At 38.8% G+C, this 24147-nt stretch overlaps 1 protein-coding gene across 4 annotated transcripts in view; it reads left to right on the top strand.

Annotated features, from left to right (window-relative positions):
* EGF (epidermal growth factor) overlaps positions 1-24147 on the top strand; it is a 100926-nt gene that overhangs the window by 22206 nt on the left and 54573 nt on the right. For all 4 annotated transcript variants that reach the window (XM_032171701.1, XM_032171703.1, XM_032171705.1 and 1 more), the window contains exons 2-5: positions 7391-7590; positions 9710-9891; positions 10295-10522; positions 11576-11778. In XM_032171701.1, the coding sequence (XP_032027592.1) occupies positions 7391-7590; positions 9710-9891; positions 10295-10522; positions 11576-11778 (813 nt within the window). The remainder of the gene's footprint in view (positions 1-7390; positions 7591-9709; positions 9892-10294; positions 10523-11575; positions 11779-24147) is intronic.

The raw sequence follows: 24147 nt of genomic DNA on the forward strand, positions 1-24147 counted from the left end.
CTACAATACATGTGCACAACGGGCAGGTTTGTTACATAGGTATATATGTGCCATGTTAGTTTGCTGCACCTGTTAACTTGTCATTTACATTAGGTATTTCTCCCAGTGCTATCCCTCCACCAGCCCCCCACCTCCCAACAGGCCCCAGTGTGTGATGTTCCCCTCCCTGTGTCCATGTGTTCTCATTGTTCAACTCCCACTTTTGAGTGAGAACATGCAGTGTTTGGTTTTCTGTCCTTGTGATAGTTTGCTGAGAATGATGGTTTCCAGCTTCAACCCTGTCCCTGCAAAGGACATGAACTCATCCTTTTTTATGGTGGCATAGAATTCCATGGTGTATATGTGCCACATTTTCTTTATCCAGTCTATCACTGATGGGCATTTAGTTTGAAGTCTTTGCTATTGTGAATGGTGCCACAGTAAACATATGTGTGCATGTGTCTGTATAGTAGCATGATTTATAATCCTTTGGGTATATATCCAGTAATGGGATTGCTGGGTCAAATGGTATTTCTAGTTCTAGATCCTTGAGGAATTACCACACTGTCTTCCACAATGGTTGAACTAATTTATACTCCCACCAACAGTGTAAAAGTGTTCCTATTTCTCCACATCCTCTCCAACATCTGTTGTTTCCTGGCTTTTTAGTGCTCGCCATTCTAACTGGCATAAGATGGTATCTCACTTTGGTTTTGATTTGCATTTCTCTGATGACCAGTGATGATGAGCATTTTTTCATGTGTCTGTTGGCTGCATAAATGTGGTCTTTTGGAAAGTATCCATTCATATTCTTCGTCCACTTTTTGATGGGGTTGTTTGGTTTTTTCTTGTAAATTTGTTTAAGTTCTTTGTATATTCTAGATATTAGTCCTTTGTCAGATAGGTAGATTGCAAAAATTTTCTCCCATTCTGTAGGCTGCCTGTTCACTCTGATGATAGTTTCTTTTGCTGTGCGGAAGCTCTTTAGTTTAATTAGATCCCATTTGTCTATTTTGGTTTTTGTTGCCATTGCTTTGGTATTTTAGTCATGAAGTCTTTGCCCATGCCTATGTCCTGAATGGTATTGCCTAGGTTTTCTTCTAGGGTTTTTATGGTTTTAGGTCTTACATTTAAGTCTTTAATCAATCTTGAGTAAATTTTTGTGTAAGGTGTAAGGAAGGGATCCAGTTTCAGCTTTCTACATATGGCTAGCCAGTTTTCCCAGCATTGTTTATTAAAAAGGGAATCCTTTCCCTATTGCTCGTTTTTGTCAGGCTTGTCAAAGATCAGATGGTTGTAGATGTGTGGTGTTATTTCTGAGGCCTCTGTTCTGTTCCATGGGTCTATATATTTGTTTTGGTACCAGTACCGTGCTGTTTTGGTTACTGTAGCCTTGTAGTGTATTTTGAAGTAAGGTAGCGTGATGCTTCCAGCTTTGTTCTTTTTGCTTAGGATTTTCTTGGGTATAGGGGCTCTTTTTTCATTACATATGAACTTTAAAGTAGTTTTTTCCAATTCTGTGAAGAAAGTCAGTGGTAGCTTGATGGGGATAGCACTGAATTTATAAATTACTTTGGCAGTATGGCCATTTTCACGATATTGATTCTTCCTATCCATGAGCATGGAATGTTCTTCCATTTGTTTTTGTCCTCTTTTATTTCCTTGAGCAGTGGTTTGTAGTTCTCCTTGAAGAGGTTCTTCACATCCCTTATGAGTTGGATTCCTAGGTATTTTATTATCTTTGTAGTAATTGTGAATGGGAGTTCATTCATGATTTGGCTCTCTGTTTGTCTTTTATTGGTGTATAGGAATGCTTGTGATTTTTGCACATTGATTTTGTATCCTGAGAGTTTGCTGAAGTTGCTTATCAGCTTAAGGAGATTTTGGGCTGAGACGATGGGGTTTGCTAAATATACAGTCATGTCATCTGCAAACAGAGACGATTTGACGTCCCTTTTTCCTAATTGAATACCCTTTATTTCTTCCTCTTGCCTGATTGCCCTGGCCAGAACTTCTGATACTATGTTGAATAGGAGTGGTGAGAGAGGGCATCCTTGTCTTGTACCAGTGTTCAAAGGGAATGCTTCCTGTTTTTGCCCACTCAGTATGATATTGACTGTGGGTTTGTCATAAGTAGCTTTTATTATTTTGAGATACGTTCCATCAATACCTAGTTTACTGAGAGTTTTTAGCATGAAAGGGTGTTGAATTTTATCGAAGGCCTTTTCTGCATCTATTGAGATAATCATGTGGTTTTTGTCATTGATTCTGTTTGTGATGAATTATGTTTATTGATTTGTGTATGTTGAAGCAGTCTTGCATCCCAGGGGTGAAGCCAACTCGGTCGTGGTGGATAAGCTTTTTGATGTGCTGCTGGATTCGGTTTGCCAGTGTTTTATTGAGGATTTTCATGTCAATATTCATCAGGGATATTGGCCTAGAATTCCCTTTTTTTGTTGTGTCTCTGCCAGGCTTTGATATCAGGATGATGCTGGCCTCATAAAATGAGTTAGGGAGGATTCTCTCTTTTTCTATTGATTGGAATAGTTTCAGAAGGAATAGTACCAGCTGCTCTTTGTACCTCTGGTAGAATTCGGCTGTGAATCCGTCTGGTCCTGGACTTTTTATGGTTGGTAGGCTATTAATTATTGCCTCAATTTCAGAGCCTGTTATTGGTCTATTCAGAGATTCAACTTCTTCCTGGTTTAGTCTTGGGAGGGGGTATGCGTCCAGGAATTTATCCATTTCTTCCAGATTTTCTAGTTTATTTGCATAGAGGTGTTTATAGTATTCTGTAACGGTAGTTGGTATTTCTGTGAGATCGGTAGTGATATCCCCTTTATCATTTTTTATTGTGTCTATTTGATTCTTCTGTCTTTTCTTCTTTATTAGTCTGACTAGCAGTCTATTTTGTTAATCTTTTTTAAAAAACGAGTTCCTGGATTCATTAATTTTTTGAAGAGTTTTTCATGTCTCTATCTCCTTCAGTTCTGCTCTGATCTTAGTTATTCCTTGTCTTCTGCTAACTTTTGAATTTGCTCTTGCTTCACTAGTTGTTTTAATTGTGATGTTAGGGTGTCGATTTTAGATATTTCTTGCTTTCTTCTGTGGGCATTTAGTGTATAAATTTCCATATAAACTCTGCTTTAGCTGTGTCTCAGAGATTCTGGTACATTGTGTCTTTGTTCTCATTGGTTTCAAATAACTTATTTATTTCTCCCTTAATTTCATTATTTACCCAGTAGTCATTCGGGAGAAGGTTGCTCAGTTTCCATGTAGTTGTGGGGTTTTGAGTGAGTTTCTTAATCCTGAGTTCTAATTTGATTGGACTGTGGTCTGAGAGACTGTTTGTTACGATTTCTGTTCTTTTGCATTTGCTGAGGAGTGTTTTACTTCCAATTACGTGTTCAATTTTAGAATAAGTGTGATGTGATGCTGAGAAGAATGTGCATTCTGTCGATTTGGGGTGGAGAGTTCTGTAGATGTCTATTAGGTCTGCTTGGTCCGGAGCTGAGTTCAAGTCCTGAATATCCTTGTTAATTTTCTTTCTTGTTGATCTGTCTAATATTGACAGTGGGGTGTTACTGTCTCCCACTTTTATTGTGTGAGAGTCTAAGTCTCTTTGTAGGTCTCTAAGAACTTGCTTTATGAATCTGGGTGCTCCTGTATTGGGTGTATATATAATTAGGGTAGTTATCTCTTCTTGTTGCATTGATCCCTTTAACATTATGTAATGGCCTTCTTTGTCTGTTTTGATCTTTGTTGGTCTAAAGTCTGTTTATCAGAGACCAGGATTGCAATCTCTGCTTTTTTTTTTTTTTTTGCTTTCTATTTGCTTGGTAGATCTTCCTCCATCCCTTTATTTTGAGCCTATGTGTGTCTTTGCACATGAGATGGGCCTCCTGAATACAGCACACTGATGGTCTTGACTCTTTATCCAATTTGCCAGTCTGTGTCTTTTAATTGGGGCATTTAGCCCATTTACATTTAAGGTTAATATTGTTATGTGTGAATTTGATCCTGTCATTATGATGTTAGCTGGTTCTTCGCCTGGTAATTGATGCAATTTCTTCATAGCGTCCATGGTCTTTACCATTTGACATGTTTTTGCAGTGGCTGGTACTGGTTCTTCCTTTCCATATTTAGTGCTTCTTTCAGGAGCTCTTGTAAGGCAGGCCTGGTGGTGACAAAATCTCTCAGCATTTGCTTGTCTTTAAAGGATTTTATTTCTCCTTCACTTATGAAGCTTAGTTTGTCTGGATATGAAATTTTGGGTTGAAAATTCTTTTCTTTAAGAATGTTGAATATTGGCCCCCACTCTCTTCTGGCTGTAGGGTTTCTGCAGAGAGATCTGCTGTTAGTCTGATGGGCTTCCCTTTGTGGGTAACTCGACCTTTCTCTCTGGCTGCCCTTAACGTTTTTTCCTTCATTTCAACCTTGGTGAGTCTGATAATTATGTGTCTTGGGGTTGCTCTTCTCGAGGAGTATCTTTGGGGTGTTTTCTGTATTTCCTGAATTTGAATGTTGGCCTGCCTTGCTAGGTTGGGGATATTCTCCTGGATAATATGCCGAAGAGTGTTTTCTAACTTGGTTCCATTCTCCCCGTCACTTTCAGGTACACCAATCAAATGTAGATTTGGTCTTTTCACATAGTTCCATATTTCTTTGAGGCTTTGTTTCTTTTCACTCTTTTTTCTCTAATCTTGTCTTCTTGCTTTATTTCATTAATTTGATCATCAATTGCTGACATCCTTTCTTCCACTCGATTGAATTGACTATTGAAGCTTGTACATGGATCACAAAGTTCCTGTGCTGTGGTTTTCAGCTCCATCAGGTCATTTAAGCTCTTCTCTACACCATTGATTCTAGTTATCCATTTGTCTAACCTTTTTCAAGGTTTTTAGCTTCCTTGCGATGGGTTAGAACATGCTCCTTTAGCTTGGAGAAGTTTGTTATTACTGATCTTCTGAAGCCTACTTCTGTCAATTCGTCAAACTCATTCTTTGTCCAGTTTTGTTCCCTTGCTGGCAAGGAATTGTGTTCCTTTGGAAAAAAAGAGGCATTCTGGTTTTTGGAATTTTCAGCCTTTCTGCTCTGGTTTCTTCCCATCTTAGAGGTTTTATCTACCTTTGGTCTTTGATGTTGGTGACCTGCGGATGGGGTTTTGATGTGGATGTCCTTTCTGTTGATGTTGATGTTATTCCTTTCTGTTTGTTAGTTTTCCTTCTAACAGACAGGCGCCTCAGCTGTAGGTCTGTTGGAGTTTGCTGGAGGTCCACTCCAGACCTTGTTTGCCCGGGTATCACCAGTGGAGGCTGCAGAACAGCAACTATTGCTGCCTGATTCTTCCTCTGGAAGCTTTGTCCCAGAGGGGCACTTGCCTGTATGAGGTGTTTGTTGGCCCCTACTAGGAGGTGTCTCCCAGTGAGGCTACACAGGCTCAGGGACCCACGTGAGGAGGCAGTGTGTCTGTTAATGGATCTTGAATGCTGTGCTGGGAGAACCACTGCTGTCTTCAGAGTTGTCAGGCAGGGATGTTTAAGTCTGTAGAAGCTGTCTGCTGCCTTTTGTTCAGATATGCCCTGCCTCCAGAGGTGGAAGTTGGAGGGGCAGCAGGCCTTGTTGAGCTGCAGTGGGCTCTGCCCAGTTTGAGCTTCCCTGCATCTTTGTTTACACTGTGAGCATAGAACTACCTACTCAAGCCTCAGCAATGGTGGCGTCCCTCCCTCCACCAAGCTTTAGCATCCCAGGTCGATCTCAGAATGCTGTGCTAGCAGTAAGCAAGGCTCCATGGGTATGGGACCAGCCGAGCCAGGCAGGGGAGGGAACCTCCTGGCCTGCTGGTTGCAAAGACTGTGGGAAAAGCACAGTATTTGGACAAGAGTGTACAGTTCCTCCAGGTACAGGCGCTCATGACTTCCCTTGGCTAGGAAAGGGAAATCCCCTGACCCCTTGCACTTCCCGCATGAGGCAACACCCCGCCCTGCTTTGGCTCGCCCTCCATGGGCTGCACCCACTGTCCAGCCAGTCCCAGTGAGATGAACCAGGTACCTCAGTTGGAAATGCAGAAATCACCCATTCTCTGTGTCGATCTTGCTGGGAGCTGTAGACCTGAGCTCTTCCTATTCGGCCATCTTGGAAGTGCCAACCCTCTTGTAGGTTTGATTCAATGTACTCTCCAAAGTGGAGTTAGTGTTTTCTGACTCTAGAACATAGTCCCTGAGTAAAAGGATGTTAACCCATCGTTTTGTTCAATGCTTACAATAAACACATTTATTAAGTCATATTAAGGTATTACTTTTGATGATAAAACAGAATGGAGTAAGCCCAGCACAGAAGCAAGAATATGTTAGAATTCCCCTCCGTTCCCCACTTACCCCAGTGATTCTGTCATCTTCTAAAGGCAGAGTGGCCCAAGCCTCCTCACACTTGGGCAAGAGAGAGAGACCAAGGAAACTAACTTGACTTGATGTAACTAATTTCATCCTCTGGTGTCATCTCAGAGCATCAAAGCAAGCTGTGTGTGGAGTCTGTCAGTAATTAGTGGTGAGGTTTCCCAAGAAGGGATCAGCTTCCCAAGTAGATACTGAATATTGGGGCATCAAAGTTGGTAGGTGGCCATCACCTAGAACAGGAGAGGACCCCAGGTACAGGATTAGGGTACCAAGCAAGGCCCTATAGGCACCAAGAAATCCAGTGAGGTTTGCCACCCAGATTTAGCAAATAAAAATGCAAAGTGCCCAGTCAAATTTGAATTTCAGGTAAATACAGAACAAATTTTTAGTGTATGTCCGATGCAATGTATATGGAATTCAAATTTATTTGGGCATCCTGTATTTATGTGGTAAAGCTAACAGGGTCAAAATATTTCAGAACCTTTACAGGATTCTGAAATTGAAACAGCATTTCTATTTTTCCTGCTTCCATGTAAGACCTTTTAGTTTTTACCACCATCTTCTAGGTCATTATGCTGAAGGCTCTGGTCACAGGTAAGACCCAAGGAGTCCATTTCCAAAATGATAATATCTGTAATTTTAGTTCTAATTTACATAATTAAATTTTACACTTATATAAATCCTTTCCACAATAGAATATGGTGGATGGTTCCTTTTTGAATATAAAAAGGTATTTTATGGATAAAGAGTAAAAAGTGTCTTTCTCTTCAGAGAGTTCATTTTTCATAATTTACCAATGTTCATGTCTTATAATCAGTTTGTGGAGAAGACAATTTACAAAATGGAGTGTGAATATCTACAGGAACTCTTTATTATCTATAAATAGACTTTATTTTAAACAGAAAACCAGTAATTAAAAGTTATTTCTGCTTGTGTTGGTTGTCATTGGGAAGTATTTTGTTTAAATGAGATAAAATATTAAAAGTATATAGTTTGGTCTCTTTCTTCCCACCCAGGTCCTGCACCCTTCTTAATTTTCTCCCACGGAAATAGTATCTTTAGGATTGACACAGAAGGAACCAATTATGAGCAATTGGTGGTGGATGCTGGTGTCTCAGTGATCATGGATTTTCATTATAATGAGAAAATAATCTATTGGGTGGATTTAGAAAGACAACTTTTGCAAAGAGTTTTTCTGAATGGGTCAAGGCAAGAGGTAAAATACCATTACCTACAGTGTTTGAGCTGTTTTTGTACAGGCTGACAAATATAATATATTGAATACTTAATGTATCGATAAATGAAAATTATATAACAGTTCAAATGTGTGTCTGCCAAATATAGGCATTTATTTAATCTACATCTGTGGTGTATATTCTTGAATAAATTCACACATTGGTATTCAGAAGCCCCAAAATGAGAAAGTGAGGATATGAATGTAATTTTGAAAATACCTGAGTTTATTAAGTCAGATCACCATTTTATGATTAAGATAGATTATTTGCATGATTATTTCTTGCTATTTGTAAGGTACCCCAGTAGTTCTCAGGTGGGGGGCAATTTTTCCCTAGGGAACAATTGGCAGTGTCTGGAAACATTTTTGGTTGTCACAAGTAGGTGAGGTAGGAAGGTGGAGACAGATACAGGCATCTAGTGGGTAAAGGCCTGGGATGCTGCAAAACAGCTCACACTGTGCAGAACAGCCCCAGAATAAAGAATTGTCCAGCCCCAAATGTCAATAGTACTGAAGCTGAGAGACCCTGTTTTATCTGTATAAAATCTCCGTCATGGGTTTTGGCACCTGACATGTAGAAAGAAAAATTTTCTTCTTTTTATTCTCACAGTGCTTGCACTCCGGAAAAAAAAAAAAAATCTAGCAGATGACAGATAAGTACTTTACTTCAAGTACATACAAAAGATCCTTAATCTTTCTTTTTAGCTGGTAGAACCCTTACATGAGTCCCAGGGGGAATGTTTCTCTCAATTTGGTGATGGATTACAAAGAGCACGTGACTAGAGAAACTTTAAGAGTTGATTCTCAATGCAAAGTCCACCATATTTTTTGTTTTTTAGCCAAATCTTTCTCTTTCCAATTATTCTTAAAAGCTTCAATTAGGTGCTAATCTGTTTTATCACATCTCCAATACTTGCTAATCTCACTTTTAACAAGGATGGCTACTCATTATCCTCCAGACATCTGGTAGTATAGTTTTAAACTCCTGAGTCTAAGAATCTGAAGGGTTTCCTATCAAGAACATGGAAAAACTTAAAATAGTTGTGAATTTAGGTCAAGTCATTAGGAAAGGATCAGCCTGATGCCTAAAATTCCATCCTTATATTCCTTCCTTTGGGTTAAAACATTGTTTATAAAGGACAACTGTTAAAATGCAAACAATTTACCTGGGTGAGCTAATTTATGAATGGATTGGGTTGGTGCAAAGGTAATTGCGGTTTTGGCCATTATTTTCAATGGTAAAATAAGTTGGCTAGATTTCTTTGTATGAAATGTAGAAATAGCACAGGCTTATGAGATTATGCAATTTCAGCCCAACTCTGATTTCAGTGATGTCACCTGGGTAGCTGGACATCTGCCATGGTAGAATATTTACACCATGAAAATCTTTAACAGTACAAATTGGGGGTTCTGCCCACCTTGCAACCTCCATTCCCCAAGAAGACCAGCTTACCTGCCCATGGCTGAAATTAAGATATGAAAAGTTTTGGTTGGGCATTTTTATCATGAAAGGGTTGGGAATACAGCCCAAGGTGCCTAAAAAGACGCTCTGCTACTCTGGTCACAGTGTGACAGCCTGAAGGACTATGGAAGGAAGGGGCCTATTGGAGGAGGAGGGCCAGAAGAATAAAGGCCACAATGAGAAATTCATCGAGTTCATGTCTGTAAGCTCAGACTCCAAGGAAATCTTGCATAGCTTGGAATTGAGTTCAGTTGAAGATCTGGAAATTTCCATTAGCAAATGGAATTGAATAAGCTGTCTTTACGGTTGCATCAAAATTTCACCATTACTGTAGTTGAAATGATCAATACATTATGGTTGGCTTTCTAATTTAAATAGTGTGTAAGATAATTTTTAGTTTCAAAGCTATGATATAAATACTATTTCCAGAAATATTTACTTAGGGGTCAGAGGAGGTTTAATAATGCTGCATCAAAACAAAGTCACCATATCTGTGACTATTTTATTATTTAAACAATTTTGGAAATGCATAAAGATGACAAGTACTTAAAAGAATAGACTTTTTATATATAACAATTGAAATAATTTTGTTGTGAATGGGGGAAGTATTAATAACAATTTTAAAATTTGATTTTTCAGAGAGTATGTAATATAGAGAAAAATGTTTCTGGAATGGCAATAAATTGGATAAATGAAGAAGTTATTTGGTCAAATCAACAGGAAGGAATCATTACAGTAACAGATATGAAAGGAAATAATTCCCACGTTCTTTTAAGTGCTTTAGAATATCCTGCAAATATAGCAGTTGATCCAGTAGAAAGGTAAATTCTGCTGTATTCAGACATTGAAATATATTTACAAATCTAGTGAAGACTGATAGAAGTATAACATTTTAAATTCAAAGGGATCCTCTCACTGAGACCAAAGCCCTCTTTTGCAGCACACAGGCACCATTTTCTATAGGACAGTTGCCTGCATTTCAACTGAGACAGGATTCCCCCATAAATATTCCTAACTATCATGGTTTTCTGCTATAGAGGCATAATTCCCCTTCTAACTTGAAATCACTTGTAATGTCTACAGTAGGGCAGTGTTTACTTGAATAAATTTTCATTCAAAATAGTCAAACTTGCCCTGTGAAGGAGCTGCTGAAACATTGAGAGAGTTGGCCATTTAAGGCACTATACATTCATTTTTGGGTCTATGTAATGTGTTTGCCCTCAGGTTTATATTTTGGTCTTCAGAGGTGGCTGGCAGCCTTTATAGAGCAGATCTCGATGGTGTGGAAGTGAAGGCTCTGTTGGAGACATCAGAGAAAATAACAGCTGTGTCATTGGATGTGCTTGATAAGCGGCTGTTTTGGATTCAGTACAACAGAGAAGGAAGCAATTCTCTTATTTGCTCCTGTGATTATGATGGAGGTTCTGTCCACATTAGTAAACATCCAACACAGTAAGTTTTACTCTTGGTATAAAATAAAACAATTGTCATTTGAAGTCCACAAGATAAATTAATTTTACTTTTGTCAATGGAACTGGTATAGTGGTTTAGGCCATAGATTTTTAATCCAGAAGACTTGAGTTCGGCCGGACGCGGCGGCTCACGCCTGTAATCCCAGCACTTCGGGAGGCCGAGGCAGGCAGATCACGAAGTCAGGAGATCAAGACCATCCTGGCTAACAGGTGAAACCCCGTCTCTACTAAAAATACAAAAAATTAGCCGGGCGTGGTGGTGGGCACCTGTAGTCTCAGCTACTTGGGAGGCTGAAGCAGGAGAATGGTGAGAACCCGGGAGGCGGAGCTTGCAGTGAGCCAAGATCGTGCCACTGCACTCCAGCCTGGGCGACAGAGCGAGACTCTGTCTCAAAAAAAAAAAAAAAAAAAGACTTGAGTTCAAGCTCCAGATTTACCATCTGTTAGATGAGTGACTTTGAGTAGGTTCTATAACTTCTCTTATCCTCAGTTTCCTTTAATGGGAGGATAATCGTAGTATCTGTCTCTTGGGATTATTGTGAAAGGAAAGTAAATGAATACAAACAAATAATTAACAGAGTATTTGGCACATAATAAGTTCTCACATATTGACCATAGTTATTCTTTTTGGAATTATTATGTTATATATTTTTATCTTTTATTGGTTTGCTGTCATGCCAGCAACTGACTTCCCAGCTTTGTGGCAAGAGGCAGAAATTCGTCGTATGAAATTGATGTCACTAGAAACCCACTCTTACCCTGTTCCTATTTTCTTCCCCATTTTCATCACACTTATTGGATGACTAAAAGAAGAATGAGACAATGGATCTGGAGCTAGAAATTATATCTTATTAGCTCAGAGTATGAGGACATAAATAAAATTTTAAACTTAATATACTTTTCTAAACTTAAATGAGAAACAATTGAAAAGGTAGGTGGTTAAAACAGACAATAAATTGAAATGAAGTGAAATTCTAATAAGCCAAGGAACAAATGTTCTGTTGTTCTTTTTTCTTTTGTGGTTGCTTTTTAGGCACAATGTGTTTGCAATGTCCGTTTTTGGTGACCATATCTTCTATTTAACATGGAAAACGAAGACAATTTGGATAGCCAACAAACACACTGGAAAGGATATGGTTAGAATTAACCTCCATTCATCATTTGTACCACCTGGTGAACTGAAAGTAGTGCATCCACTCGCACAACCCAAGGCAGAAGATGATGCCCAGGAGCCTGGTGAGTCATCATTGACCTTGTGCAGGGCCTGACACATAGTTCCCACCCATTCACCTGCTTGAGCTAGACGATGACGGGTTGTAGGGGAAAAAAAATTTTTTTCTTCAACCCTCATATATTCTTAGTTATAATAGACCCCTGTAAGAAAAGACAGATTAACAAGAAAAAAACAAATAAAAGGCCAGGCATGGTGGCTCACACTTGTAATCTCCACATTTTGGAAGGCTGAGGTGGGAGGATTGCTTGAGGCCAGGAGTTTGAGACCAGCCTGGACAACATAGCAAGACTCTGTCTCTACAAAAACGAAAGAAAGAAAGAAAGGAAAGAAAGAAAGAAAGAAAGAAAGAAAGAAAGAAAGAAAGAAAGAAAGAAAAACAAATAGAAATGGATTAACATGTACATTTTATATATACATGAGAGAAACCTGGGGAATGAATAGCTCTCAAAGAGGTGGCTTTAAATGCCAGTTTATATAGTGTCTTTAATAAAGAACAGTAAATTTTTAGAGAAGTGACAAGACAAAGGAAAAGGACTTTGAGTTTCTATGAGCAGCAACTTGGGGGAAGGCAAATAAATGGCAGATAAATGCTAGTTAATAAAGCTTGTTAATGTAGGTACCTCTGCAGCCATTGCCAGGCCGTAAGTATCTAAAATTGTCTTCAGTGGTTAACTTTTGTTATTCTTGGTAGAGAGGCGGTACCTATTGTCTTCGTAAATCTGTGTCTTGCGTTTAGGCAAATAGAGCTTTTCTGCATCTCTTTTTAATTGTTTGAAGCTCAAGAATCCTTCCCATTTTGGAGGGGCATATTCTGGGATCTTACAGGGCCATCTTCGATTTTTCCCACTGTCTCACCCCCAATTTCTAATCCAACACCAAATCCATTCCATTCTACCTTCTGAATACATTTCAAATGTCCACTTCTCTTCTCTACTGCCACTGCCACAGTCTAAGCAGACAGGTATTTTTGTTTGGCCTACTATAGTAGCCACTCAACTGATCCTTCTGTTTTCTGAATCTGATGCATTCACTCTCCTGCATACAATCCTTCAAAAGCTTTTCTTTGCACGCAGGTTGAAGTTCAGCATTTTACCAGTCTCATCAATATTTGACCAACCTGCTCTAGTGATCTCTGTCCTCACTAAAACTTAGTGCAAGTCTTGCTGTAACTCCTCAAACATGCTAATCTCCTTCATTCCTTTAGGGTTTTGCAGTCACTCTTCCTTGGCTTAGACTTCTCTTCAGTTCTGAGCTTAAATGGCATGTGCTCAGATAGGTCTTCTCTGATAAGCTAATCAAAATAGGCCCCTTTACCTCTTACTTTTTTCATAGTACACGTTTCATTGAGCTCATCACGAGGTATAACTACATACTCATTTGCTTTCTTTTTGGATTCTCTCTCCCATTTGATTGTAAGTGCCATACAGGTAGAAACCATGTCTATTTTGTTTGTTTTTTTTAGCCACTGTATATACAGTAGATATTTATAAATAAATTAATTTTAGATGGTAAATGTTAGTAAAAAGAATGAGTGATTGACCGAATCTAGTCACAGTCCCAAATTTCCACTTCTTTTTTTTTTTTTTTTTTATTATACTTTAGGTTTTAGGGTACATGTGCACAATGTGCAGGTTTGTTACATATGTATCCATGTGCCATGTTGATTTCCTGCACCCATTAGCTCGTCATTTAGCATTAGGTATATCTCCTAATGCTGTCCCCGCCCCCCCCACCCCCGACCCCACAACAGTACCCGGAATGTGATGTTCCCCTTCCTGTGTCCATGAGTTCTCATTGTTCAATTCCCACCTATGAGTGAGAACATGCGGTGTTTGGTTTTTTGTCCTTGCGATAGTTTACTGAGAATGATGTTTTCCAGTTTCATCCATGTCCCTACAAAGGACACGAACTCATCATTTTTTATGGCTGCATAGTATTCCATGGTGTATATGTGCCATATTTTCTTAATCCAGTCTATTGTTGTTGGACATTTGGGTTGGTTCCAAGTCTTTGCTATTGTGAATAGTGCCGCAATAAACATACGTGTGCATGTGTCTTTATAGCAGCATGCCCAAATTTCTACTTCTAAACGTAGTCTTCTCTGTTTAAATTCTTTAGCATGTAATTGTTTTAAAAAAGTTGTCAGGCCTGTAATCCCAGCACTTTGGGAGGTCGAGGCGGATAGATCACTTGAGGTCAGGAGTTCGAGACCAGTCCGGCCAATGTGGCAAAACCCTGTCTCTACTAAAAATACAAAAATTAGCCGGGCATGGTGGCGCATGCCTGTAGTCCCAGCTATTCGGGAGGCTGAGGCAGGAGGATCACTTGAACCCAGGAGGCAGAGGCCACAGTGAGCCAAGATTGTTCCACTGCACTCCAGATGGGTGACAGAGTGAGACTCTGTCTCAAATTAAAATTTAAAAAAAAAGTTGTTAGGCTTTTATGAAATACCACAAGGGGCCTACAGGAAAAAAAGTTGTCAGGTTTTTAAAAATTTGTTATAATCGTTAGGCTGCTCAATGTACCTCATAAATGATGTGATGCTAACATCTCACCTTTATGTAAAAGTTTTATTTCAAGAAGGTTTTCAAATATATTTAATGTTAGCCCTAAACAGCCCTCTGAAGTGCAGAAACAGAGATAGAATTGTTTATATCTTCTACTTTGTTTTTTTTTTTTTTAAGATGGAGTCTTGCTGTGTCGCCCAGGCTGGAGTGCAGTGGCACAATCTCACTTGAATTCACAAAGCAAGAGTTGTGGGAAACAGTTCAACTGTGGGTTCTAGCACCACATTAAATAGCAACAACCTAGTGGTAATGCTATAAAGTAGATGGGTAAACCCATAATGGTAGTGTAGATAGTCTACATATAAAGGTAGTGACTCTGATACATTGCTACATACCTTCCATGGGAAATTTCAACTCAAGCTGTCTTCACATACAACTCATTGTCTGAGTGGTGATGACTCACAACAAAATCATAACCAAGGACCATTATGAATAAGTATTTACTGAGTCCCTTTCATAATAATTAGAGATATGTCTGCCATCACCATCACCGTCTCTTACATTTATATGTAACCTCAGAATTTTCAAAGTGTTTTCTCGGGCTTTAGTTTATCGGTTTGTCACAGCAATGTTGTGAGACAGGAAGGGTAGGAATAATTGTACTTATTTCGTCATTGAGAAACCTGAAGAAATAGAGCACCTTTTCCATGATCACATAGCTAGTTAATGATGAATGTGGGGGAAAATTTCCTATCATCACTCTCTCAGTTTAGTGTTCTTTCTACCATAAATATATTGTCTCTTCAGAGCCCCTCACTACTCAGCTTCTGTGACAGGGCGTTCAAATAGGATAACTGAAAGCATGAATTTCAGAAGAAAATCTACAATGATTCACTAAAGAGCGGCCCCAAACAATGTGGCAAGTAATAGAATTTGATTGGAAAGCCTCTGCCAGCTGCAGAGCCACAGACAAATCCGGAACCCGGAAGACAGTTGGCATTGGAGATTGGCTCCAATTACTGACCAAAGGATACACTTCACACACACTCCACAGGCAAAGGACTTTTGATTTCAGGGGCACTGTTACTTTGCCCATTATTGATTAGGTTTAAATTGTTTTAGTGTCTTAGGAAGCAGGAGCTCTTTACCTGTGATGTAGAGCCTGTGGATCTCTTGATTTTATGGGTTGGATGAAAATATGCACTGTTCCACCTAGGGAGATGGTATATAAATTTTATCAGGTTTTCAATGTATGTGTTTGACATCCTTCAGATTTTTTTTTTTTTTTGGGTGGGGGGATGAAGTCTGGCTCTGTTGCCCAGGCTGGAGTGCAATGTGCGATCTCGGCTCACTGCAACCTCCATCTCCTGGCATCAAGCAATCCTCCTGCCTCAGCCTCCCAAGTAGCTGGGATTACAGGCATGCATCACCACATCTGGCTAATTTTCTTGTATTTTTGGTAGAGGTGGGGTTTCACCATATTACCCAGGCTGGTCTCAAACTCCTGAGCTCAAGCAATCTGCCTGCCTCAGCCTCCCAAAGTGCTGCGGTTACAGGCATGAGCCACTGTGCCCAGCCCATCCTTCAGATATAAAGACATACTTCTCTAGAGGCTGGTTGGTTCCTCATGGATATTATGCCTAAATTGCAGCTCCTCTGGTGATCTGGAAAGTGGTACTTTGCTTTACAAAGCATTTAGTAGTGAAACTACTTCAATGAAGAAATAACAGAAAAATCATATAATCTGATTGATATTATTTTTGTTATAAAATATAAATATTTATACAAATATGAGTATCAATAAACTTACTTCTTGCAAAACACGTAAGCTATCATTTATCAAAGCATGTTCTACAAAACTCTAGTTCTTTTTTTTTTTTTTTTTTTTGAGACGGAGTCTCGCTCTATCGCGGAGGCTGGAGTGTAGTGGTGCAATGTCAGCTCACTGCAACCTCTGCCTCCTGGGTTTTAAGCAATTCTCTCTGCCTCAGCCTCCCAAGTCACTGGGATTACAGGCACCCACCGCCACGCCCAGCTAATTCGTATTTTTAGTAGACATGGGGTTTTGTGATATTGGCCAGGCTGGTCTTAAACTCTTGACCTCAGGTGATCCACCTGCCTCAGCCCCCCAAAGTGCTGGGATTACAGGCTTGAGCCACTGTGCCTGGCCTCAAAACTCTAGTTCTATGGGATTTAATGAGGTTACTTAGGGGAAAAAAACCTTTTGGGGCCAAGTGATTTAGAGATGGTGTGTTCAATAAAGTTGAATGAGTTTTTCTTGAGTGGAATTTCTCAGAACTATTCATACGGTTGTGTGCATCATTACTCTTTAAAGGTGACACAACCCATGTCATTTTTCTGTTTTATTTCCTATGCAGCAGCCCACAGGACTCTTGAATCTATTATTTGTAGTTCAGACCTCTTTTTTTTTTTTTGAGCTCTAGACAAATTTTTTTTTAAAAAAGGACTCAGGCATAATGAGTGTCAAGCTGCAAAGATCTGCTATAGAGTTATACTACAGAGATAATTGACTTAAAACATGGGAATTTATTCATAATATACAAAAAGGAATAGCTCTGGTGAAGACGGTCTGGCCAAGGCAAGGGAGGGGCTCACAAAGGCAAAGCCACAGAGCTTCACATGGAAGATTGATTTGTTGGTTTGAACAAGTCCTTGCCTTGTAGATTCAGGTTGTCTGGTTCTGGAGGAGCTTCATGCTGCAGCTATGTCTGCATGCTGCGCCCCAAGTCAAAGTAATAGAGCCACAGTTTCACCATCAGGCCGTTTTCTGATGATCTGACCAGTTTCCTGAAGAGCGGTTGCCCTGGTCCTTCTTCTGGGCCATGCTTGCTTGCTGTCTGCATCTTCCAAGCTCTGGTCCTGTAGTGGGCACATAAAATGCATGTGTTTGGGCTCAGTAAAAATATCCTTATCAAGGCCCTTATAATTATCTGCCTTGTAAGCATGTCTACTTGGATTTCTTGCAAGTGTTTCAGGCTCATAGAAAATAACTAACCTACCAACTTTCACCTCCCCCTTCCCCAGCTCCTCTCCCTCTAGTGTCATCAACCCAGTAAATGGCATCACTCTCCACCGCATCTCCCAAAGCAGAAACCAAGGAGTTGCCTGTTCCTTCATCTTCCTCACTCTCATCCCACGAAATCAGTCTCTGTATCCCAATAATTCTACCCCTTACGATCTAACCACTCTGCCCTTCCTGCAGGTTTCTCTCTCCAACATCCTCCTGACTAGTATCCCTGTCTCCATTTTCTCTGCTGCAGGGAGCATAATCCCTCAAAAAAGAAGGCCCAGTCATGTCACTCTTTGATTAAAATCCGCTGACAATTCCTAATCACCAATAATTAAAGTGAAGTCTCTTTCTTGGGCTCACCAAGCCTTCTACTCATTTTTCAGCTTCTTCTCTCACCCTTGTTTATATTACATTCTCTGTTGCAACCATTCTCAAAGATGTACTTTCCTTTCATGAGGCACACTTGCTCTCTCCTGCAGCCCAGTCTGCACGCTCAGGAACTTGCCACCTCCGTCTCTTCACCGGCTGTCTCTCCTCATCCTCTGAGAAACAGCTCCAACATGACTTCCTTCAGGAACACCTTCCTTGATCCACTGTGAGCCTAAGTTAGCTGTTCCAGAGAAGGTATTCTCAGGGAATGTGTTCTCAGAGAATTTCCCTAATCATATGACACTTACCACGCTTTGCTGGAGTTGTGTGTCTTTTTATATTCTTTAGTCCTTGGAGGACAGAGAATACAACTTTCCATTGCATTCCCAATGCCTAAACGACTTTAAGAAACAAGAGTTGAAAAAACAAGCAAGCCAGGCACGGTGGCTCACACCTGTAATCCCAGCACCTTGGGAGGCCAAGGCGGGTGGATCACTTGAGGTCAGGAGTTCAAGGCCAGCCTGGCCAACATGGTGAAACCCTGTCTCTACTAAAAAATAAAATAAAATAAAATACAAAAATTAGCTGGGTGTGGTGGCATCTGCCTGTAATCCCAGCTATTTGGGAGGCTGAGACAGGAGAACCACTTGAACTCAGGGGGCGGAGATTTCAGTGAGCCAAGATTGGGCCACTGCACTGTAGTCTGGGCAGCAGAACAAGACTCTGACTCAAACCCCACCCCCCACAAAAAAAAAAAAACAAAAAAACCCAAGTGAAAAAAATTCTTTGGCACTCTATCTCCTAAATAATATAATAAGGAATAAGTTTTAAAGATACGTAATATCTGAGTACATAGGTTTTTTTTGTTGTTGTTTGTTTGTTTCATTTAGAATTTGAAATAACCCATCTAAGTACATGCAACTTCTTGGCTCACAGAGATGCCATAATTATTGCATGGGTACAAAATTATCTGTTCTTGTGATAATTTAAGGGCTTTCCTTATAATATCTCACTTAATCTTTACAACAGCTCTATTAATTAAGTGTGATAATTAGTGTAATATTATAAATTAGAAGTTCTGAGGTTTAGAGATGTCACAATAGCCTGTTGAAGGTCACAGGGTGGTGGAATTGGGATTTGAAACCAGGCAGACTGATAACATGCTGCCTCTCCAAATACACTCTATTATCTATCATTTCATGTTTTAGCTGTACCTTATTTGTTTTGAGAAGCCTGTAATTCAACATATCATTATTTATCCATGGCCTCCTGGTAGTTAAGTGCTTCAGTTTGCACAGATCATGGAGTCAAAACCCTATTTCTCTCTCTCTTTTTGCATTTTTCTTTAATTTTTTTTTTTCAATTTCAGAAACTTAAAATCTTTCTCTTTCTCTCTTACTTCTCCCCGGCTGTCCGAAAACAGGCACAGAATGAATCTCACATTTTTTGTTGGCATGATTAAACCTATTAGCCAGATATCCTGGCTGCCCTGATACCTACACTATTATACAAATCTCAGAAATAGTGTGGGAACGTTTTTGTACACATCTTAATGACAATTATTTCAAGTTCAACTTCTGGGGATTTTATAACTACTTTATTGCTCATAGATATTATGTTGTAAAAGGTCCAAATATTTTTGCTTTTTTCTGTATTCTTTAAATGCAGATTTCAGTTTTAAGCTATAAGAGAGCTTCAAAAGCATATTCTTTGGGAAATGAAGGTTATTTATTACTAACACTGTAAAATGCTTTACATTCATTTCATGCACAAAAAGATGGCTGAATTTAATCCTGTGAGTTCATGAAGGATAATTGTCTCCACCTGGAAATGTACTTGCTTCTGGAAGCAATTAGTATAGCTAAAATTGCCAAGGTGGGAGTCTAATTCATTTTGATTATTTTGTTGCTGGAGTGTCTACTGTAAAATCTTGGTTATTTTGAAACCACTGGAAAAGAATCATCCTAGAAAGATAAATATTTAGTTCATATAATTTTAAATTATTAGTTTAAACACATAAAATTCTGTTATTCTTCATGGAAATATTAGTAAAATATGGATTGCTATATTTTCTTGGCATCATTTGTAGTTATTGACATTTTCTTAGTGACTAGAGTCACATTTACAAGGATACATGCCATTGCAGCAAGCATAGGACTGGTTTGGGGCAAAGCTGGGTTTGCCCTGACACCAAATGGCTGCCATTTGAAATGTCTTTTAAATACTTGAAATTGCTCTTTATCATTTTTATGTTTTCTTTCTTGCTGCTGGGTCTCACATCTTACAGGTTTTCACATGTCTGGCTGTGGCCTCTGTTTATTTTCTAACCTGAGGCTTTTTCTTGCCCCTTGTTTATTCAGGAAACCAGATCATTAGTCCTGTAGAATTTTTCACTTTCTGGATTTTGCAGATTATATCCCCATGTGTCATTTAACATGTTTCTCTAATTTCCTTGTTACCTATAAATTGGTAGTTTAGGCTTAGAAATCTGATCAGGATCAGATTGTTTGCAAGAATGCTTTATGGGTGGCACTGCAGGTGGTTCTGTAAGCTTCCCCTTTGTATCACATTAAAAGGCACATGGGGCTGGTTCTTATTCTTTTTCGTGATGTTCAAAATTAATTAGCATTTCAGAGGTCACCAGCCTGGTCCAGCCACTGCAAGTTCCCCATCAGCCTTTTGCTTAGTGGTTTTAGAAGCTATTGATTATCACCGCCTGGAGCCATTTTTTATTAGAAGTTCAAAGCAATGACATTCTAATTCTATCACTGTTTATGCATATATTAGCTGGGATTCTTATACAAAGAGGAGCCTTTCCAAATCAGATATATGATTGTCCTGAGGAGGAGGAGCTTTTATAGGAAAGGTAAATTCAGTGTTCGATCCTATTTCTTAATTTACCTGTTTTCAAAATAAAGAGTTAGTGTCCTAACCCTCCAGTATTCTCCAAAGGTCACTTTTTCTTTAATCATCTCTATAAAGTCATGGATTTTTAAAAATAATTGACATTTTTATTCACTGTAATTATTACCATTTTGATACTCAAATTGTACTATCTTTCTCTGGAAGGAACCCTGACCTGGAGTTTCTAGTCTGTGTGGGAAATTACCAACTGTCTTGCAGCCATTGACACTGGCAGTCTGGAATGCAAGGTTAAGGCTACATCTGGGCTTAGTAAGAAAGAACACTGGACTCACGCAGCCACTTCTACCATTGGTGAATGTGGGTGGGGTGCGGTGGTGACAATGGGAGTGGAGGCATACACACCTTCTTTTTAAAATGTATTTTTAATTATGGATACATAATAGTTGTACATATGTCATACCTTGTATTTTCCATCTTCCTGCTATGGGCAACCAAACTGCCAGAAATGAGGATACAATAAGAAAAGACTCAATGGGCCTGAAGGGCTCTTCTAAGAGTTAAAAGCATTTTATTTATTTATTTATTTATTTTGAGTCTCGCTCTGTCACCCATGCTGGAGTGCAATGGCATGATCTCGGCTCACTGCAACCTCCACCTCCCAGGTTCAAGCAATTCTCATGTCTCAGCCTCCCAAGAAGCTGGAACTACAGGTGTGTGCCACCAAACCTGGCTAATTTTTGTATTTTTAGTAGAGACGGGGTTTCATCATGTTGGCCAGGCTGGTCTCCAACTCCTGGCCTCAGGTGATCTGCCTGCCTTGGCCTCCCAAAGTGCTGGGATTACAGGTGTGAGCCACTGCGCCTGGCCAAAAGCATTATTTTTAAAGTGCTTTAAGTTTGTTGATTCGTTTACTTTTTGATTCCTAAAAGGGTACAGATGGTTATGATACCAAGTGGCTAAATTCTGGCTAGGTGATTTTTTTCTTTTTTTACTGTAATTAGGAATTCCAATAGCACAGAATGGCCATTCTTGTATTTTCTTCCTTGTATTTCTATTACTGACAAGAGTAAACTTCTATACTGTTCAGTTTGAGAAGTTTTTTGAGGAAGTTGAGGCAGTCATTACTAAGAACTCATCAATGATGAAGACAATAAACAAATGAAGCAAAAATATAACCAGGTTTTTATAGACATTTCATTAACATATTTTATGTGCATGTTTATATTTATACACATGCATAAATATAAACACACACATAGAATTTTACATATCTGGTAAAAAGAGGGGGGTTACAGTCAAAGGGCTTGGAATAGCATCCCAGTTCTACACTCTATTTTCTATGTGATCCTTACAAGGCACTATTTCCTAATCTGTAAGATGGAAGATGATACTTGCTCTGCATAGCTCAAGGGCTTGTTACGAAAATGAAATGTGATAATATAAATACTTTGCAAAGTGTTATTCAAAATTTTTATTGTTATGTGCTAAATATTGGAGATGCCAAATATTTAGTTATGACTTTAGAATGGCCAAAGTTAATGGGTTTGAATGGAAGAGACTAGAAAGGCTTTGTTGATGAGGTGAGTCTTACATGGAATTTGAGGTAGACAAAGATGTGATCAGTGGAAAAAAACAGGAAAGGGAATCCCAAGTGCATTGTTTCAGAACTGGGCCAGGGTAAAATCTACAGATTCACTGGGCTATAATAAAGCTCATGAGTGCCTGTGTGCTAGCCAGGCAGTTATTGAAGGTGCAGTTGGTGGTGGACATTAAACTCCATGATTAGGAGCTTTAATTGATCTCAGAGGTAATTAAGCCTCATTGCTCAGCTCCGAGAAGGGGTGTTATCTGAGGTCAGCAGCAGCATTCTCAGTGCTGGCTTTGGCCTATTTTGAAGCTAAAGAACAGCAGAAGATTAAGGAGATTAAAGAAAATATAACCCTCAATCCTCTGTGTTTTGCCACCACCTAAAATGACCTTTTAAAGTGTTTAGTGTCTGAATTCAGGTCACGTCATCAGCACAACTAGGCAGAGGAGAATAGTGATTTCTTTCCTGCCTATGTCCATTATTGAAGAGTGATTGTATATTGTTAATAAGCATCACTAAAAGCCATCAGCAGCATGGTATAGTGGAAAAAGTACTGGCTAGCATCTTGTGGCAAACTGTTTTGAGTTCTAGCTCTGAGGTTGATTGGAACTTTGAGGAAAAAACAAATAGGGAGTTAGGTTGCAGGTGACATGATCACAGGGTTTTTTTTGTGGATGTATTAGACGTTTACTGGATGCCTATGTTGTAAAAGGCACCATGCTAGGTGTTACTGGGACTATAAATGTGAATAGGGCACATGCCTTATCCTCAGAAATTTATCAATGGAAGAAAGATGCATCTACATAACTGTGATGGTGACAATGGGGATGATTGTGATAAGAACAGATACAAATCCAGGTGAGAGGTAGTAGAAAGGTATGGCAAAAAAGAAAAATATATACTGGATCTAGAAGAATAAAGCATTTTCTATACCTGAGACAATAGTTATTTTCTTCATTAGACAGTTTGATTCTCTGTTACCATACTAGAAGCAGTAATTAAGGTTTGATAATCTTTAGAAGTATAAACTCAGAAGAATTTTTCACCAACATTTAATTCTGCTTATAACTATAGAATTTTTTTAAAAGAGGGATCTCAGCGAATATCTATTTCAACAAGTTTATTTTGTGAATTAGGAAACTTAGGTCAAAGACATAAAGTGATGTGCTGTAAAAGGAAGAACCAAGACAAAATTCAGTTTTCCTGATTCGTAATCCAGTAATCATCCAGCATGCTGAGTTTGGAAAGATTTTTATAGGGCAAAGGAAAGATTTTTTAAAAGAAGCATGATGTTTCAATTTTTTGTTATCTCAAGAAAGTGTAGCATTTCAGTGCTATTAAAAGGCCAACTCAAACCTTCCTGGATTTTTGTTGTTGTTAACTTGTAAAGTTTGTAAAAATAAAAGTTAAATACATTACTGCTTTTTAAAAAGAAATTTAAAGTGGATGAATTTTGTCTCCAATATTTACAAGTTTCTAATTTTAGTCATTTACTTTTAAAATTTAGGCCATTTTATTTTTAATTTTGCTTAAAATTTTGATAGTTTAAGTGAAGCATATAGAACATGAAAAATAATGTAACTATACATGTATAATTGGCATAAAAATCATAGGCAAGAAATAAAATTTTTGGAATCAATTATCCATAAGAACATTCAATGTAAATCTTAACTGATTTAGCAGATAATAGTGCAATGGTATTGAAAGTTGACAAGACTGATTTTGCATTTAATTTTGTAAAGAGATTTGAAAAAACAGGTTCAAAATAACTAAGGAAATAATACAGACTAGCTAAAAGTAATTACTTATAACTAAGATGAAGGTGTAATGTTTCACTAGTACATTAGGCCAGTGTTTCTCAAAGTGTGGTGTGAAGCAGCCTCCTGACATCATAATCACTCCTGATTCTGTAAAAATGCAGATTCCTGAGCCTCTGATTTACCAAATCAGAATCTCTAGAGGGTGGCATACTCTCTGGTTATCTCAATGTACACTAGGGACATTTTCAAGG

The sequence above is a fragment of the Hylobates moloch genome, unplaced genomic scaffold (genome assembly GCF_009828535.3).
Source record: "Hylobates moloch isolate HMO894 unplaced genomic scaffold, HMol_V3 SCAFFOLD_3, whole genome shotgun sequence".
Classification (NCBI taxonomy): domain Eukaryota; kingdom Metazoa; phylum Chordata; class Mammalia; order Primates; family Hylobatidae; genus Hylobates; species Hylobates moloch.